General features: G+C 41.6%; 2 protein-coding genes across 4 annotated transcripts in view; one reads left to right on the forward strand and one right to left on the reverse strand.

Annotated features, from left to right (window-relative positions):
* The window catches only part of LOC141982226 (RING finger protein 151-like), a 27,963-nt gene extending 14,079 nt beyond the window's left edge, over nucleotides 1-13,884 (reverse strand). The window contains exons 1-2 of one of the 3 annotated variants that reach the window (XM_074944091.1): nucleotides 13,624-13,883; nucleotides 2,292-2,429 (exon numbers count right to left, since the gene is read on the reverse strand). The gene's annotated coding sequence lies outside the window, so the exon portion shown is untranslated. Of the gene's footprint in view, nucleotides 1-2,291; nucleotides 2,430-13,200; nucleotides 13,338-13,623 lie in introns of those variants that run through there. The other 2 variants (XM_074944092.1, XM_074944093.1) reach the window with 2 other exon arrangements.
* Nucleotides 13,655-18,538, forward strand: part of RAD54B (RAD54 homolog B) — a 127,997-nt gene continuing 123,113 nt past the window's right edge. The window contains exon 1 of the mRNA XM_074944089.1: nucleotides 13,655-14,012. Within this exon, the coding sequence (XP_074800190.1) occupies nucleotides 13,795-14,012 (218 nt within the window). The 5' untranslated portion in view covers nucleotides 13,655-13,794. The remainder of the gene's footprint in view (nucleotides 14,013-18,538) is intronic.

Consider the following 18,538-nt stretch of genomic DNA (forward strand, 5'->3'; position numbering starts at 1 on the left):
CTTAGTAGGTTCTCTCTCATTTTGAATTTATTACAAAACGTGATTCTTGTGGACATTGTGAAAGATAGCAGTTTAATTCTGCATTTGCACAATGTTTTTGAGAGTATTTAGAGAATAACTGAAGATTTATTCTGTAACTGAAAATTTAAAGATGAATTACAGAAAAACCGCTGTTCAAATGTCAGAACTTGATTTCTGTTTCTTTACCTTTATTTGTATAAAACTCTGCAAATTTGTAAAACAATGTTTTTACTGATAGTATTGAACACCCTTGAGTACTTCTCATCCATATGATTTTATGTATATCTGTCAACCACAGGTAACTTAATTTGATGTATGTTTCTTCTTATACTCGTAAGAAGAACTATTAATAACAACCCAGCTACTGAATGAGGTGGGAGTCTAGAAAAAATAGCGTATGATCCTGTATGTACAGACTGTACCATAATGCATATGCACAAGGAGCCAAATTAAGGTTGCACAGGCAGTGGTGCCCTCAGCTCCTGTACATGGCACCCCAGCAGCTGCAAACAGCCAAGAAGAGTAACTACAAAGGAAGTTCTGCTTGGACCCTGCAGCCCTGGACTGAAGCATGCTCCGTGCAGGTTGCGAAGTATTCTCGCTGGCTTTTTGAGGCAGCCACAGCCTATAGGTGTTTCCACTTGTCTCATGAGCTGCCCCCCTTTTTTTTTTAAACTGTGCCCCCTGGGGTTTCTTTTATGGAACCCTCCCCAACCCAGCATCGTGGTGCAGAAATTCAAACCCTACCCCCTGCTTATATTTTCTGGTTTTCACGGGTTTTTCCTGTTATTTAGGCGTGTTCTGGGGCAGTTTTGAATCTTTGGTTTCACAGACAAACTCTAACAAGCCTCTGAGTTTGTGCAAGCTGCAGTTTTTCAAATCATATAACTACACCAAATTTTCATGGTGATGGCAAAAGACACATCCCTGACACCAGGGTGACCTCCCTCCCCAAAAAAGTTTCAAGTCCCTGCTCTAAAGCATGGAGGTACCAGAGCTCCTCAATAAAACAGATGTTTTGCCCATATTAAAAATAGTTACAATTTATTTTTCCCTAACTTCTTTCTAAAAAACGGCTGAACTGTTTTAGCTGAACTTTGCTCAAAAAACAGCCAGAGGCACACACACAGCATAGAAAATTTCAGCCCAAATGGTTTAAGTTTGGAAAAGTTATAACCACCTGAAAACAGGGTCTTAGAAGGGAAAGTCTAGGGGGCAATGTTAATTATAACCAACACTGACGGATGTGGAGCTATTCTGTAATTTATGAATACTGTATGTTGACAGGGTTATTGGGATGTTTACTTTATAAATATTTTGGTTCAGTTTAATAAGGACTGTATGGAGCAACACGCAGGAAAGAATAGAATGGCTTAAGATAAGCCACTTCTCCACAAACTTTTGAGGGTTGTTAAGATGAAAGCCATTAGATGAAAAGGCCAATGGACAGCAGAGATCAAAAAGACTGTAGCAGTTTAAAAAGGGCTCTCTCTCAAGGGGGGCTCTGGAAACAAGATAGAGTACAAGCACTGGAGAGGGGAAGGGAAGAGGAATCTGAAGAAGTTAGTCCTGTATAGGTTACTATCAGGGCATGGTTAGCTTTTATGTAAGACAGAGGTGTGTAGACTGTTTTAAAAATCTGTTTTCTTTAAATGGTTTGTACTGTTAACAATAAACTATACTTTGGCTTGAAGAAGTCTGTTTTGTCACTGGATACCCCTGGTCACAGACCCTTGATAGGAAGGACCACAGGCATCAGAAGTCAGTTGGACTTACTGGGTAAGCATGGTTGATACCGTCTGTACTGTAATTCAGGGCCTGGTCTAACAGTGAGAGAATTGCAGAACTCCACCCTAGGATAGGTAAAGGCTTCAGCCTGACACCTAAGACGGTTGAACTGAGCGAGACCAGAAAGGAGAAAGAGGTGCCGCTAGCCCTGTAATGATGACATGTGCTACCAGCTCTGCCCATAAAACATGTGAATTTTAAAAGATCAGTAGCCCTAAAACTAAGTTGAAAGTTATATGAAAGAGAAGTAACAAGCTTCTGTACTTGAGTACAATTCTATCAAGGAAGATGTGGCTCGAGTCTAACAATACTTATTTTATGTAATTAACCATCTTCATATATTTTAGGCTGCACATTTTTTCTTAATCATAAAAAATTACTTTTGCAACATACTCAAGCCTCATGAAACAATATTTCCTAAGTTGTTCGAATTTCTTAATAAATATATTTATTAATTATACATAGAAAAATATTTTTTTTACCTTTTAGATTTAATTCACATAAATAGCATGCAGTTTACCACAAACGCTTTGGAATTATGGTTTTCAGGGGAGACAGCAGTACCAAACCATCTTATTCTATCATCTCTTCATTGCTTTGTGTTACTTTCTACAAGAACACTAAAAAGAAACAGAATCAATTGTTGTGTTTCCTAAGTTACAGATCCCCATGCTTAACCAGCTAGTTGTTGAATAGACTACTGTTCTCATAGCCATTAAATCTAAACTTTAAAGAGGCATGCATTTGAAAGGTTACTTTATAGTATGTTTAACACTTTAGCTTGCTGTCACCCATGGCTCATATAGACTGGAAAAAATAGCTAATAGGTGTTAAATTAATACTTTTTAAAACAATACATAGACTGAGGGCATATCTACACTAGGTGCTAAGTGTTGTTTAAAAAGCATTAATAAAAATGTTTTACCATGCTTTTAAAAACACCCCCTATTTTCCTGGGCCCTGTCCAGACTACAATATATTATTTTTGTTATAATTTTGACAGAAAGCATTTTTATTTTTATTAATTTATATTTTCAGTTGCCCAAAATTATGTAGCTTAAGCATTTAAAAAAATAAATTTATATATTCACAGTTGTGGGAAAGAATGGGGTGGTCAAACAATACTTATTTAATGACTAGGGCCCTACCAAATTCATGGTCCATTTTGCTCCATTTCATGGTCATATGATTTTAAAAACAGTAAATTTCATGATTTCAGCTATTTAAATCTGAAATGTCACTGTGTTATAATTGTAGGGGGTCCTGACCCAAAAGAGAGTTTGGGGAGGGGGTCACAAGGTTACGGGGAGGGAGTTTGGGGGGCTGCTATCCTTCCTTCTGCGCTGCTGCTGGCGGGGTACTGCCTTCAGAGCTGGCCATGTGGCCAACAGCTGCTGTTCTCGGCCACCCAGCTCTGAAGACAGTGTAGAAGTAAGGGTGGCAATACTGCAACCCCCCTAAAATAACCTTGTGACCCCCCTGCAACTCCCTTTTGGGTCAGGACCTCCATATGAGAAACTCTGGTCTCCCCTGTGAAATCTGGTCTTGTGTGTGCTTTTACCCTCTAATATACAGATTTCACAGGGCAAGACCAGATTTCACGGTCCGTGATGCGTTTTTCATGGCTGTGAATTTGGTAGGGCCCTATTAATGACAGTAGTTGTTGAGATTCAAAAAATTAAAGCATTTATAAACATTAAAAACACAAACTGTAAACATTACATGTCAAAATATTCAGAGTAAATATCCTTAAATCGAACTCTAATAAGTTCACAAGCAGCATTTTTCTTACTTTGCCTATCTTTAAATTTCAATTACCAATGGAAATATTTGTTGTTCATTTGTGTGTGTACAGTGAAATCAAAACTTACCTATAAAAATCTAATCCTTCCAACCCTAAAAACAGGTCATGTTTGAAAATGTTAGCTAACATTTTAAAATAAATTGTTTATACACTAGATGCAAAATTATAACACCTCTAAAAACATGTTAACTGCTCATATCTAAAACACATTTTTAATTACTACTGTGTCTATGGTAGGTGCTAAGTGGCATTTAAAAACATGTTAATTAACTCATTGTAACTAAGGCCTTGTCTACACTGGCAAGTTTCTGCACAGTAAAGCAGCTTTCTGCGTTATAACTCCCGAGGCGTACACACTGCCACGCCACACAGTGCACAGAAACCCTAACCCTAAGTGAGATATCTTCCATAATGAACACAGCCTGTGGAAAATGTGGGTACAGGAATGATTATAAGACCCCCCCTACAGTGCTGGCTCTCTCCAAGAGCCACGTGTCCAGTGTACAGTACAGTCCTGGAACACTGATTTTCCCTGCCCCTGAGGTTACTCAACATTTTGGGGGCTTGTAGCTCCTGAGTGCCTGTCGGGTCAGCCAGCTAGTGACAGGTATGTGAACAGTGGCTGTGTTTTAAACCAGTGGTCTCTGTGTTGCAAACAATACTGCTTCTGTAAAATGTTGCATTTTGGTTTCACAAATATGACTTGGGAGCCCAGCCTCCCTCTTTGTTATCGCTGGCTGAATGGCTGTGCAGAATTAGAAAGTGGCTTTGAATAACTAAAAAGGACTTTCTGTGTGAGGTCATGATGAACTCCGCGGTCAAAAAATAGGAATTGAAGGAGTTGCAGGACAGTGAGAAGAGCAACCGAAAGGAGAACGCGGCACGCCAGAACGAAGCCATGGAGTGGCTCTTAAACGTTATGGAGGGCCAAGCGGACACGCTCTAGGCGCTACTAGCACTGAAAACTGAGCAGCTCTGTGCCCGCCCTCCCCTGCAGTCGCTGTCGGAAAACTCTTTCCCATGTACCCTCCAGAGATCGCCAACACACTTATCAACTCCAGGTCCAGTTTGAACCCACTGCATTCCACTCCTGCCCTGTCACAGTCCAGCCCTGCGGACTCCCAATACTGCACTCAACAACCGTCCCTCCACAGTTTAGTCCTGCTGAAGTATAGTACCCGCTGCACTGTACTCCAAAGGACAATGTTGCACCTGGACATACACAAATCTTTAACCGTCCCCGTACCTCACCTCCTCCTGGGACCCTTCCTTCCTCCATCCCCCACAGTGCTGATGTGTTTTTTTGTTTCTCTCTCCCCTCCGGTCATTGTTTTTTAATAAAAGAATTGTGTTGGTTTGAAAGCAATCTTTATTCCATTAATTGAAAGCAAACAGAACCTTACAAAGCAACAGGCAATTGTCTTACACCTTCATAGTGCATTAGTCTGCAACGATCACAATCACCTCCTAGCATTACAAGCACTGCACTCCCGAGCATAGCAACAAATTTTAGTGGCTTTTAGCTTCAAATTGCTGCCTTAAGGCATCCCTGATCCTTATGGCCCTGCGCTGCGCCCCTCTAATAGCCCTGGTCGATGTTCAAATTCAGCTTCCAGGTGCTGAGCCTCAGCGGTCCAGCCCTGAGTGAATCTTTCACCCTTCCTTTCACAAATATTATGGAGCGTACAGCACGCAGCTATAAGCACAGGAATATCATCATCAGCCAGGTCCAGCCTCCCATATAGGCAGTGCCAGCAGGCCTTTAAAAGGCCAAAAGCACGCTCAACAGTCATTCTGTACTTGCTCAGCCTGTTGTTGAACCACTCCTTGCTGCTGTCAAGGTGCCCCGTGTATCGTTTCATAAGCCACGACATTAAGGGGTAGGTCTCCCAGGATCACAATGGGCATTTCAACTTCCCCTACGGTGATCTTCTGGTCCGGGAAGAAAGTCCCTGCTTCCAGCTTCCTGAACAGGCCAGTGTTCTGAAAGATGTGTGTGTCATACACCTTTCCGAACCAGCCTGCGTTCATGTCCATTAAATGCCCACAGTGATCCACAAGTGCCTGGAGAACCATTGAGAAATACCCCTTCCAATTAATGTACTCGGTGGCTAGGTGGTCCGGTGCCAGAACTGGAATATGCATGCCATCTATCGCTCCTCTGCAGTTAGGGAAGCCCATTTGTGCAAAGCCATTCATAATGTCATGCATTTTGCCCAGAGTCATGGTCTTTCGGAGCAGGATGCGATTAATGGCCTTGCACACTTCCGTCAACAGGAGTTCAACAGTTGACTTTCCCACCCCAAACTGGTTAGTGACTGATCGGTAGCAGTCTGGAGTAGCCAGCTTCCACAGTGCAATTGCCATGCGCTTCTCCAGCGACAGGGCAGCCAGTGGGAGCCACGATCGGCCAAACCTGCGGATGTGGCAGGTAAACAAACCGGTCCGGCCCGCCAGGGGCTTCCCTGAACAAGCGGTGGCCCTAGTTTGAGAACCACTGGTTTAAAGAATAACTCCACTGCCACTCGTGACGTGTTAGTCAGAGTGAACAGCATATTGGTCAACAGTGCAGGATCCATTCCTGCAGAAGAGGCAGAGCGCACAGTACACAAACCGTTGAAAGATGGCGCCAAATGTCGACGGAAGCACAGGTACTGCTGGGATGCGAAGCAATGCATCACAGGGCATTGGGACAGGACCCAGGATGCCCCGTGACCCCCTCTGCCTTCCCACAACCCTTAGCAACAGAAAAGGAAGAGATGCTCTGTGGGATAGCTGCCCAGAGTGTACCTCTCCGAATACCAATGCAAATGCCGCAAGTGTGAACATGCTATTGCGCAGGCAGCTGACAGTGTGAACACGCAGCAGTGGTTTCCCTTCAGCGCTCTCTGAGGGGTGATGTAACTGCCAGTGTTGTAACTGCCAGCATAGATATACCCTAAGACTTGGTCTTTGCTAAAAAGTTAGGCTGACCCATCTATGTCGCTCAGGGGTGTTTAAAATCCACACCCCATAACTATGAAGTTAAGCCAACCTAGCCCCCACTGTAGACAGTGGTAGCCTTTCGCCTAGCTACCACCTCGCCAATAATAGAACTCCTCCCATTGGTGGAGGTAGTGTCTACACTGCAGTGCTACTGCAGCACAGTTGCAGCGTGGTAGTGTTTCAAATGTAGACAAGCCCTAGGACAAGGTGGATGAGGTAGTACCTTTTATTAGACAACTTCTGTTGGTAAGATAGACAAACTTTCGAACTTCCACACAGCTCTTCTTCATGGTAGCTAACACATTTTAAAACAATCCGGTTTCCCAGTTCAGACATGGCCCCAAATAGGCCTTGTCTAGACTAGGAAAACAAGGTGCTTTTAAGCCTTTGTGTGGACAAGGCATGCTACCTTTTGACACATTAATTCACTGATCAAGGCTGAAAACATTAACATCCCTTTCCCCTGCCACCCTCTTGCTCCCAGTCTAGCCATACCCAGAGAGAAGGTGCAAACGCTACTACAAGTTTTATTAAAAATAAATCTAATTATCAGATTTTATAATACTTATACACAAAAAAGACAACATACTGACTAATGATTTTGGACTTTTTTAAAATGTGGTTGTAGGTATTGATTTCTTTTAAACTGTGTTTTTAATGTGTTTTCTGTGTTTGCAGGCTTGAAAAGCCTAAACTGATTTTTCATTGATTGCCTGTCAGTAATATAAGCAGCAACTAAAAACATTAATAAAAGTAAATATAGAAAATAAACTATATAAATATTCTAGAATATTTTATTTTAAAAAGATGAGCTTGATTTTAGGACAACTCTTTCATTCCATTTTAACTCCATATGGTGACACAATTCTCATTTTTCTATCCCCAAAGTAAACCTTTTCATAAAATTCAGAAATGCAACACATGTAAGTTTTTATTATTGAAAATTAATGGTGGGAAGTAAAAAAAAAAAAAAGTATAAACCACAATGGAATGGAGAGCACTGTCACAGAATAATGGACTACTTACTGCTTGTAGATACATTTTGAGAGATTAGAAACAAACATCTATCCATCATGGTGAAGAAGAGATATTTACCTTCCACAGTGGACAAAAACCAATGTTTTTTAAAAAAAATAATTTAAAAAAAAATTAGTTTTTTATTTAAATCAGATTTTTTTTTGATAAAATGTTTGAGGAAAAAAACCTATCTAAAGATAAAGATACATTATAGCTCAAAGATATCTCATCATGGAATAGGGATTATAAATTCTAGTTCTGTAGTATGAGACAATATATTTGTGTAATGTTTAAGAAAAGTTTTGTAAATTAGTTCCAATAGTTCTTGGATTAGGGACCCAAATTTATGCAGTTCCACAGGCTTCTGTATAGATTATTTCGGTTAATCTTTCTATCTACCCAATGGGATTCGGTGCTCAGTCTAGAAGATACCATCAGAGATGCTTAGTTTTGCAGTTCTCAAACTTTGGATTTGTGTCTCCAGAGGTAACATGCTTGTTAACAGCAAAAATGTTTTTAAATAAATAAATAATTTATAGAGGTGAGAAATAACTGACCTCAACTCTATTATCCCTGTGCAAATTTGTGTACACATAGTCAATCCCTCACCTCTCTCTAAAAGTGCAAAGTTTCAAAAAGTTCAATGAATAGAAGATTGTTGGGGGCAGAATACATCTGGACAAGGAGAAGAAGTCTGGAGATAAATGTGAGAAGTGAGGGACATATGCTTGTTTTGTTAAAATATTATATGATTGCTGTTGAAGAAAAAAAATCCAGAATACTTAATGTTGTTTTAGTTAAATAAAACAATTGAAATGTCTGTCTGGTGATGTTCTCCTCCTAATACAGAATGGCAAGAAAATCCTCCAAATATTAATGATTAACCTGTTGAATAGGATATATTTATGAAGTCATTGGGAGGTGAGCTATCTGCTTCAATTAATTACCTTTGGTAAATGAAATAACCAAACAATCATTCATTTTCGGATATAGCTGTAACACTAATCTGAAAAGTTTTCAAAATAAATCACTGTTTAAAAATGTATAGTGTGTACCTTCTAAAAATGAAACCTACATCTATCTCTGAGTTGTGAAGAATATGTATTAAGGTTATAACAACCAACAAGAATGCACTTTTATGTAGAAAACCATGATTAAATCGAGTCTTCCTGACTAGTGATTTAAATCAAATCCACCCTGTTACTTTCACAGCATGAAACAATGTTACAACTTTCTAGATTCACAGACTTGTTTTTTGCCAAATAAGTAATGTAGAAATTGATAACTGGAGTTCCGCCTCAGATATTCCATCCTCCTATGTTAGGAAAAGCCACTTGAACTGTCTGGATATGGAAGTCATCCTTCAGTGCTCCAGTAGTGCAATTGGTTAACACATGGGGGAGTACTGCTAAGGTTATTAGGACAAGAAGCAATGAGCTTAAAAGGGAGGTTTAGGTTGGACATTAGGAAAAACTTCCTACCTGTCAGGGTAGTTAAGCACTGGAATTAATTGCGTAGGAAGGTTGTGGAATCTCCATTATTGGAAATTTTTAAGAGCTGGTTAGACAAACACCTGTCAGGGATGGTCTAGATCAGTGTTTCTCAAACTGGGGTCCGCAGATCACTAGGGATCCCCGGGGGGACTCCAGGGGGTCTGCAGGCCCCGCTGAGAAACTCCTCCCCCTCCCTCCGAGACATGCCTCCAGCATGCTGGGGAACAGGCTTACTTGTCCTGGCTCACTATTGCTCCCAGAAGTGGCAGGCATGTCTCTGCGGCCCCTGTCCCAGGGGGCCAGGGGTCTCCATGCACTGTCCCCACCCCGAGCACCGACTCCGCAGCTCCCACTGGCCAAGAACTATGGCTAATGGGAGCTGCAGAAGCAGTGCCTGTGGGCGGGGCAGTGCACGGAGGCCACTGGTCCCCCCACTTAGGAGCCGCAGCCAGAGGGATGTGCCAATTGCTTTTGGGAGCATTCCGAGGTAAGCGCCGCACCCCTCACCCGCTCCCACACTCCAACCCCTGCCTGAGCCCAAAGCCCGCAACCCCTCCCATACCCAAACTCCCGCCCAGAGGGCATGAAAGTAAAATATTTTAAGGTTACAGCATTTCAGCTTCTAAGTCTTAAAAAAGGTCGAATTTAATCCACCTAAGAGGTGTTTTGTTTTTTAAATTTAACTGCTGTTTTTTTAAATGGGTGCCAACAATTAATTCAACCAATGGGATCAATTTCTCTCTCAGGATAAGTATGTACTTTATGCTATCTTTTGCTCCTAATCAATAAGGGCATTAATGACATCTCACGTTTTAAAAAAAATACTTCTGAAAATTATTCTCAAATAAATTAGAACACTACCCCCAAAGTGAACCAAACATGGAACTCAATTCTGGAAGGCGCAGAGCACCCTGTATTTCCACTGAGGAAAAAGGGAGTTGAAGGTGCTCAGCAATTTGCAGGGTTGAGAGCTCCTGGAATGGTACAGTAGCTGTAATTATGGCACCTTAATCTAATCACTCAATTCATTTTTCTTCTAAACTTTATTTATATTAAATGTTTTTCTTTCAGTGCTTTTCATTTATACATCTTAATGTGTTTTTACAAAGGAAACCAAGTGTCCTTATTCCCCTTTTACACATGGGGAAACCAAGGCCAAGACAAGTAAACTATCTTGCCCAGAGAAGGACAGTGGCAAATCTAGGAAAAGGACTTCTTCACCAAACCACTTTGAAACCTTTTCTTCAAAACACATGCACATATTTGACTCCTTTTCTGGAGGGCATCATCTGGAGCATTAGTACCTTTGGAGCAGAGACAATGAACACTGGTAAAGTCAATAAACTACTTATGTACATTTGTGTTCTATTATCCGCGGAAAGAAATGGAAGAGTCCATTTCCTGATGTAATTTTGAAAAGTGACATTTCTGAACAAGGGCACTTCTGAAGCTGATTATGGGTATACTTTAGCGCTAATGACACAGGCCCAATGGAATGGAGATTTTAGACCCCCATTTATTATTGCAGAATAAATTAAGAATTTAAATTCAAATTTACGGTCAGAAAAACTTTAGCTTTTAGTTACTTAATTTCATTCAGTTTTCTATTTGATAAAACAAGGAGACGTGTCAGTGTATTTTTGAGAGCATTATTTCAACTGAAACTACCTCCTGAAGGTGTTTGGAAAGACAGCTTTTGAATCCAAAACATTTGTGATCTTAGAAGCAGGTTCCCAGAGCGCTCAATGGGAGATTTAGAAATATATCCAAATCAATGTTTTTAATACAACAAATATAGTCTATACGGAGCTAAAAAACAAGGCCAGTAAGTTAACATGAATTTACAAGGTCACAGCTTTATTCTTCCTGTAAATGGACACTAAAGCAAAGGATTACTCCAAATCTTATGTTCAGATCAATGCAGTGAAAAACAATACAATATTATGTAAAAAAAAATTACAACTGAAGTCTGGTAAGGTCAAATTGCTTGAACTGATGAAACACACTTATCTAACTAACTGAAGTTATATCCAGACCATAAGATGCAGTTTAGATTTAAAAAAAAAGCATTATTGCAAGCAAGTGTATAGTGCTGAGAAACAATCAAGTTCTGATACCTAGCCTAACAACTGTATTTCTAAAACCAGAATTTATTAAAAAGAAAAAGTGACCATTTTTAAATCTTCTAGGTAAACCCAATGTGAGGATAATTGTAATATTATATTGAAAGAATGTGTGCCAACTAGTCAGAATATTGATCCTTATTTATAGTCATTGCTCTCAGTATGCTGATATCTAAATGTGGGATAATAACCCAAAAATAAGAGACACAAGAGAATAGTTAATACAGGAACTTTAAGATGACAAATCATTTATTTAGAATAATATTTCATAATTCTTTATTTTTGACTTACATAATTTATAAGAAGAATAAGAAACTGTGGGGAACTAGTGTCAAGTTTTGGTCTAAAATGAGGGCCAGTAAAAGTGAATTTGCTGTTTTTTTCCCGCCCTCAGGACTAACGGTCTTTCCTCAAGACTCAGTTTCTTTACACTTTCGTCATTGGTCAGGAATTCTAAACCTCTTATTTTTGTTGGTCTCCTTCGGACTCTGGCCGATTTGTCCACATCTTACTTAAAGAGTGGTAGTCCAGAACTGGAGACAGTACTCCAGATGGGACCCCACCAGTGCCAAATAGAGTGGAACAATAACCCCCTCTATCTTATGTATGACACTCCTATTAATACACCCCAGAATTACATTAACCTTTTTTGCAATTGCATCACATTGTTGACTCGATCAATTTATGAACCACTATAACCCCCAGATTCTTTTCAGCAGTACTACTGCCTAGCCAGTTACTCCCCATTCTGTAGCTGTGCATTGATTTTTTCTTCCTAAGTGTAGTACTTTGCACTTGTCTTTACTGAATTTCACCTTGTTGCTTTAAGACCAATTCTCAATTTGTCAAGATCATTTTGAATAATAATCCTTCCTCAAAAGTGCTAGCAACCTCATAAGAACATAAGAATGGCTATACTGAGTCAGACCGAAGGTCCATCCAGCCCAGTATCCTGTCGACTGACAGTGGCCAATGCCAGGTGCCCGAGAGGGAGTGAACCTAACAGGTAATGATCACGTGATCTCTCTTCTGTCATCCATCTCCACCCTCTGACAAACAGAGTCTAGGGACACCATTCCTTACCGATAACACCATTCCTTACCCAACCTCTCCAATCTTGGTGTCATCCACCAATTTTATAAACATAATCTTCACTCCATTACATGATTATCTATTCAATAATTACAAACATTACAACATTTCCAGCAAAGTTGATACTTAATTTTCAGTATATAAGAAAAAATAAAAATACCACTAAAATTTAGAAATCTGCAAAAATCAAGATGGGTATATAACCTTCCACTATAAATAAGCATTTAAGAATGCATTTTTTAAAATTAGACTCATTGTTTGCTATTTTCCAACAACTAGAGTCAAAAGCAAGATTGAACCTGGCATGCACATATTTGACACATACTACTTTTACACATTATAAGATAAATACAAATTTGTGCGGTAAAAATGTGAATTCAGTAATCCTTCTGAAACAATTTACAGACACTTCTTTCCCGAAGGGAGAGAAACTATGCTTTAAAATGAAAACCTGGTTCTGTATGAAGTTTCACTAATTTCACTAATGATCCCAAAATGAGAAGTGCTCCTCTCTGCCAACACTTGCTTAAAGAGATATCACCAGCTGAACTTCACCCCCATACTGCGATCTAAAACTTTTCTTACAGTTGTGAAAGGTGGAGACTAGCAATGTTATTGCCATACTTCAGATTTTGTTTTTAGCTGTTATTCGTTTTAAGGCCAGATTGGAAGCAAGGTGTAATTAACAACATTTCAATTAAGTTTAGTTACATACAGGTAACATTCGATCAATTTACACAAACTGAATGGCAGTACAAGGGGAACACATTCTTATATGCTACTACAGAGGAAAAAAAGATTACACTTTAAATGCAGATTCTTGAAATTTAAATTAAATGACGTAATAGGTAAAGTTTTTAGAAGTTAATGCTCTTACGTAAGTGGGTGAGACACTGATAGATCTGGAGCAGAGCTAACTGACCACCAAGGGGAGGAAAGTCAGGGACTTGGATGGACAGATGCTGCCAGTTTTCTCGCTGGCAGATATATAGCTCGAAGTCACATCTCCACCTCCGTCCTCTCGCTGACTGAATCCCCCGCAGGCCGCTGCCAGAGAATCCCTGGCGACGAGCCGTTATTCACCGGGTCAGCCCCTCAGGAGCCCGCCTGGCCCTATACCCCGCTCCTCCCGCACCATCCCCGGCTCTTGGCCGTGTCACGCTGGCTTCAGGGGCCAGTGCACGCGCGGCATCCCCCGCTGGGGATGGGATCCCGCAGCTCCACCCCCCTCCCCCGCAACCCTTGGAGATGGGCCCCACCACGCACGGTTAACCGCTCCCCGTCCCAGAGACCCACTTACCGCCCAGCCCGGCGGCACCTCACACCACACACGCTCTCTCGGTTCTCAGTTGGTTTCCAAGCACCGCCGCAACGGCAAGCAGCAGTGCATTTTGCGACTGCTATTGCTTGACGGCTGCTTGTCACACACCAGGGAGAACCCCAGCAGGACCACCATACTGTGGGTGGCAGCATGCGCATGCGCAAGGCAGCACCCAGCGAACCCGTTCAAGAGAGGGGAGAGGCCAGTGGGCACGCGCGGGTGCAGGATAGCTGGCGGAGTGAGGATGACCGACAGGAGTATGCGCGGTTGAACTATGGCTGGTGGGAGGAAAGGAGGACGCATGCGCTGTGTGGCAGGTGGCTGACGGGAGCCGGTGGCTGCGGCGGGACGGTTGACTTGAGCGCGATGTGAGTGGGGCAGGGGCGCAGTGACTGAGGAGGCGACGGAGGCCGCTACCTCCTTTCCGGCAGGGGGAGCGCAGCTCTCCTCCGGGGGCAGTACGGAGTAAGCCCCCGACCACACGCAGGCCGGCCGCGCGGATGCAGCCGTCCCGCGTGGGGAGGGGGGGCGGTGAGCGTCCCGCCTGACCCACCCGCAAGGGGCCTGGCAGTGAGTGCCGGGGGAGGGGGGAGGGGGGAGGGGGGAGCAGAGGGTACTAGTAAGCAAGCTCCTGGCTTGGCGGAGGGTCCTGAGCCCTGCCTCTGTGACAAATCTGCCCTGCCCAGCAGCTCATCCCTGCTGGGCGATGCCTGCTTTGGGCATCAGGGTGTGTTCGCCCAGCCGATCGGTAAAGCGACGTTTCCTTTTGCTACTTTTTAATCTGGCTGGTCTCTGGAACAATCTTATTGCCGTAACTGGAGTGTGAGGCCTAAGAGGGGAAAACGGAAAATTGCCTCTGTATGTTTGAGATAGTGGAGTACCTAGGAGTGGAAATTTTGGTGGGCCCTGACTTTTGGGTGGAGGGGCAATGACAGACTGTGCTAACTCAGCTTCTCCCCTGATGCCACGCCCTCTTCTGGGCTTCACCTGCTAGGCTGGGGACGTGCATGGGGCAGTGCAGAAAATGACAAGGTAGAGTTGCCGGAGCATAGTTTTCTGAAGGGTGGGCGCATAGCTCCTGTCCTGGATTTCAGGTGCCTGAGTGATGCTCTGGGCTGCTGTGGCAGCACTACACCCTGACTCAGATTTGGGTGGGCTTGAATGCTACGTGGCTATGCCCCAGTGTGAGAATATTGGCAGTCACCTCTCCTCTCTAAAGTGCTCTCCCAGTTTTCTTCCAGCCACTTGTCCTGTAGAATTAGATATGCTCTGCCTTCTCATCAGAAATAAGCTCTATCTTTCTTTGTTTTGAGGTAGATGATACATAACCCAGTAAATGTGTGTTTCCAGTTATATGTATACAAATTGAAATTAAAGTAATGCATTAGTCTTGAACCCCTAGTACAGGCAATAAGAAATAGTGCTGCTATCTAGGGGTTTGTGTACACTAGCAATTAACAGCGCTGCAACTTTTTCACTCAGGGGTGTGAAAAAACACCCCCCTGAGCGCAGCAAGTTGTAGCTCTGTAAAGTGCAAGTGTAAACAGTGCCCCAGCTCTGGGAGCCATGCCCCTCATTGAGGTGGATTTTTTAGAGCACTGGGAGAGCTCTCTCCCAGTGCTGCGACCTGATCACACAAGGCACATTAAAATGCTGCCATGACAGCGCTTTAGCATTGCCAATGTAAAGCCTAAAGATCTTAGTCTCAGGCATTGACAAGAAGTTGATTTGTATATTTATCTACTTTTTTCTGTTCCTGAACATTCCATACCTATTACTTTTGATTAAAACCTTTGGTAAAGTTTTGGGGTATAAAGTGAAATTCGTCAAAATCTCAGATTCTCCTGATTTGTTGGGGTAGAATCTTTTAAGGCTGCACTGACCCTGGAAACTCTCTTTTTCAATGGACTTCATTTAAAATTAAGTATTTGGATTTTAGAGATCTAATGTGCATACTATGTATAACACAAACTTTCCAGATTAATTTGCACTATTTCACAAGGTGATAGCTGGAAGTTACTGCCAGTTAGGTGGGTAGATCAAGTTGGGCCAGTGCTGTCCAAATTGCATTGTATTTTGTACCTATTTTGGATGTTCCTGATTATTATTCCTATACAATGATTTGACCTGATGTTATCAGGGTAGGGAAGGTGAGCCATCTGCTGTCTAAGATTGCTATATAAACATCTTGAACATGGTATCTGCTCCCTTCATGATATTAAAAAATACAAACTGGGCAGTGCAATAATTTAAGGGCCATTCTTGCATGAAATTTAAGGCCCAGCTCCTATGAACATTTAGGTAAATGCTTAACTTGATACATGTGAGTAGTATAACCAACTGCAACAAGACCACTCACATTCCTTCCTGATATATAAATTGCAATACAATGGTAATGAATGCCTGTAAAGATGAGTAACATTGAAAGCCATCTCTCAGACAAACACTGGAGAAAATGCACCTACCTACCAGTCAGTTGCAGGAGAAGGACCTGTTCCAATACGGGAATTTTTCTAACAGGCCTGGAACCTTACGTATCTGTACAGATCTGCTCAGTTGTATTCTAAAAATTTGTATGTATTTGTACATAAAAGGTATTCTTTCACTGTTTGCTTTAGTAAAAGTAGGAGTGTATGTACATTGAGAAAAAGTGAGCTAGTGTAAAATTATTCTCTTGCTTTTTATATTTTTCTCTATGTTCTTTACATTATGCTTTGGAATACACCCTGTATACAATAATACATTATATGCATTGTATACAGTGTATAATATTACAATAGCACCCAAAATATCCTATGGGCTGTACAGATACATAATATACTCCTCGGGGAATTCTGCACCAAAAAATTAAAAATTCTGCACGCAATATTTTAAAATTTTGCATATTTTATTTGTCAAAATAACACAATATAATCAAACCAGTTTCAATTATTTTGGTAATTTATTTCAACATACCTGACAGCAAGTATGTCTGTAACAATACAGACAACAAAAAAGATTCAGGAAATGTTTTTTGACAAATAAATTCCTTACTAGGCATATTAATAAAGAACTCTGAGTAATAATTCATTTAAACTACAATACAGAAACATATTTTCTGCACCCCTCAGAAGTAGTGCAAAGGCTTGTGGGAGTAAGGGGTAACGGAGGAACTGAGGGAGAAGGAAGTAATTGCTGGAAAGAAGGCTGGGAGTAAACATAGTGGGTAGTTGGATGTGGGTGAGAGAAGTATGGAACAGGGTTTTTTTTTGGGGGGGGGGGGAATTGTTAGGGAGTTGGGGAGCCTCCCCCATGCAGACCCTGGCTGACCCCTTGCCTCTCTCATTCAGTCAGGTATATCTGCCCCTGTCCCCATGTGTCCGTTCACCTCCTGTCTCCATATATCCTTGCACCCCCTCTTCCCTTTCCCCATGTGCCCCTGCACACTCACTCAGCCACACCCTTCCCTCATCCCAGTGTGGCCCTGCACCCCCACTCCCATTCAGCCCCTGCTCCAGTCTGTCCTCCCACTAGCCCTTTTGAACCTGTCTCACACCCTGCAGCCCTGTGTGCCCTGCTTTCTCTGTGCCCCCCATATTCCATGCCTCCTCACCTGGCCTTAAGGGCAAGGTGCTCTGAGGAAGGCAGCCTCTTCTCCTCCCTATCCGTAGAGGTCTGCTCCTGCCTGGAGCAGCTGCCCTCTGTTTTGGCACCACAGCATCCCCTTGTGGGTAAAAGGCATAACTGCAGTACCTCTCTGGCAGAACATTTCTTTGTATTTTCTGCAGAGAAAAAAAATTCTGCTGGGGACATGAATTCTGCACATGCACAGTGGCACAGAATTCCCCCAGAAGTGATAGTAAAGGACAATCCTTGCCCAGAGTTTATAATTTAAAAGAAGACTGGTCCTAAGAAAACATAGATAGTATGTGAAGTATAACCCTTGTAACTTGTAATAAAGTTGACTGGTATAATTTTTATTCCAGTAAAAATAGTACATTTATAAAAACAGTGCAGTAAACCTAAATCTTTCCATAGATGCATAAAGATATCTGCCTGTTAAAGGGTTCTTAAGTTTAACAGCAACAAAGGAACAGATATTGAATTATTATAAATACAAGAAGAGCAGCCCCTGGTTGCATCAACAGAGCCATAGAAGAGGCTTGCAAATCTTGAATATGATAAGGGAAAAGCAAAGATATCACTTAAAATAAGAGTGCTTCCTAATACAACCACACTGAAAGTGACTAACATATAGGGTGAAATCAAATGGTGATCATTCTTCCATCCAGGTGTAGCTCTGCCAGTAGCTTCATACATGCACTCTGTCTAGTTAGGTAAACCACAATTATAAAACAGTCATTAATACTAAGCATTTTTGTATCTAAATCTTTTAAGAAGTGTTTTTTCTTAACAGTAGCCCCTTAATTTCTTTTGTGTGAATGTTCTTCGAAGGGTTGCTGTGCAGCTAGTAGACCACTAGAGTGCAAAACAGTACAGAAAAAGATTTGTGCCACTGGAGTATACAGTAGCTACCAAAACTGTGTCTGTGTCCTGTTCCCAAAAGGACAGAGATGTTTGTATCACATGGAGGCCTACTAAGCTTTGACTGTATTCTTGGTCAATATCTGTCATGTAATTAAAACAAATAATTCTGGAAACCCAATTATGAAATAATCTGAGAGACTTAAACAAAACTGTAACCCATACATTGTGTCTCTATACTGCCACATAACATTTTTATAGTAAAAACACATTATCTTTTTCAAGTTCTGTTGCAATAGATGCAAGTATACTGTATCAGAATGACTTCTTGGAGTATATTATAGTCTTGAGTTCATCTGCGTGAACAATGATATTTGATGTTTGGAAAGCAACTAGCACTCTGTGGGTGCTACTGGAAATAAAGGATACA

The sequence above is a fragment of the Natator depressus genome, chromosome 2 (assembly GCF_965152275.1).
Source record: "Natator depressus isolate rNatDep1 chromosome 2, rNatDep2.hap1, whole genome shotgun sequence".
NCBI classification, from domain to species: domain Eukaryota; kingdom Metazoa; phylum Chordata; order Testudines; family Cheloniidae; genus Natator; species Natator depressus.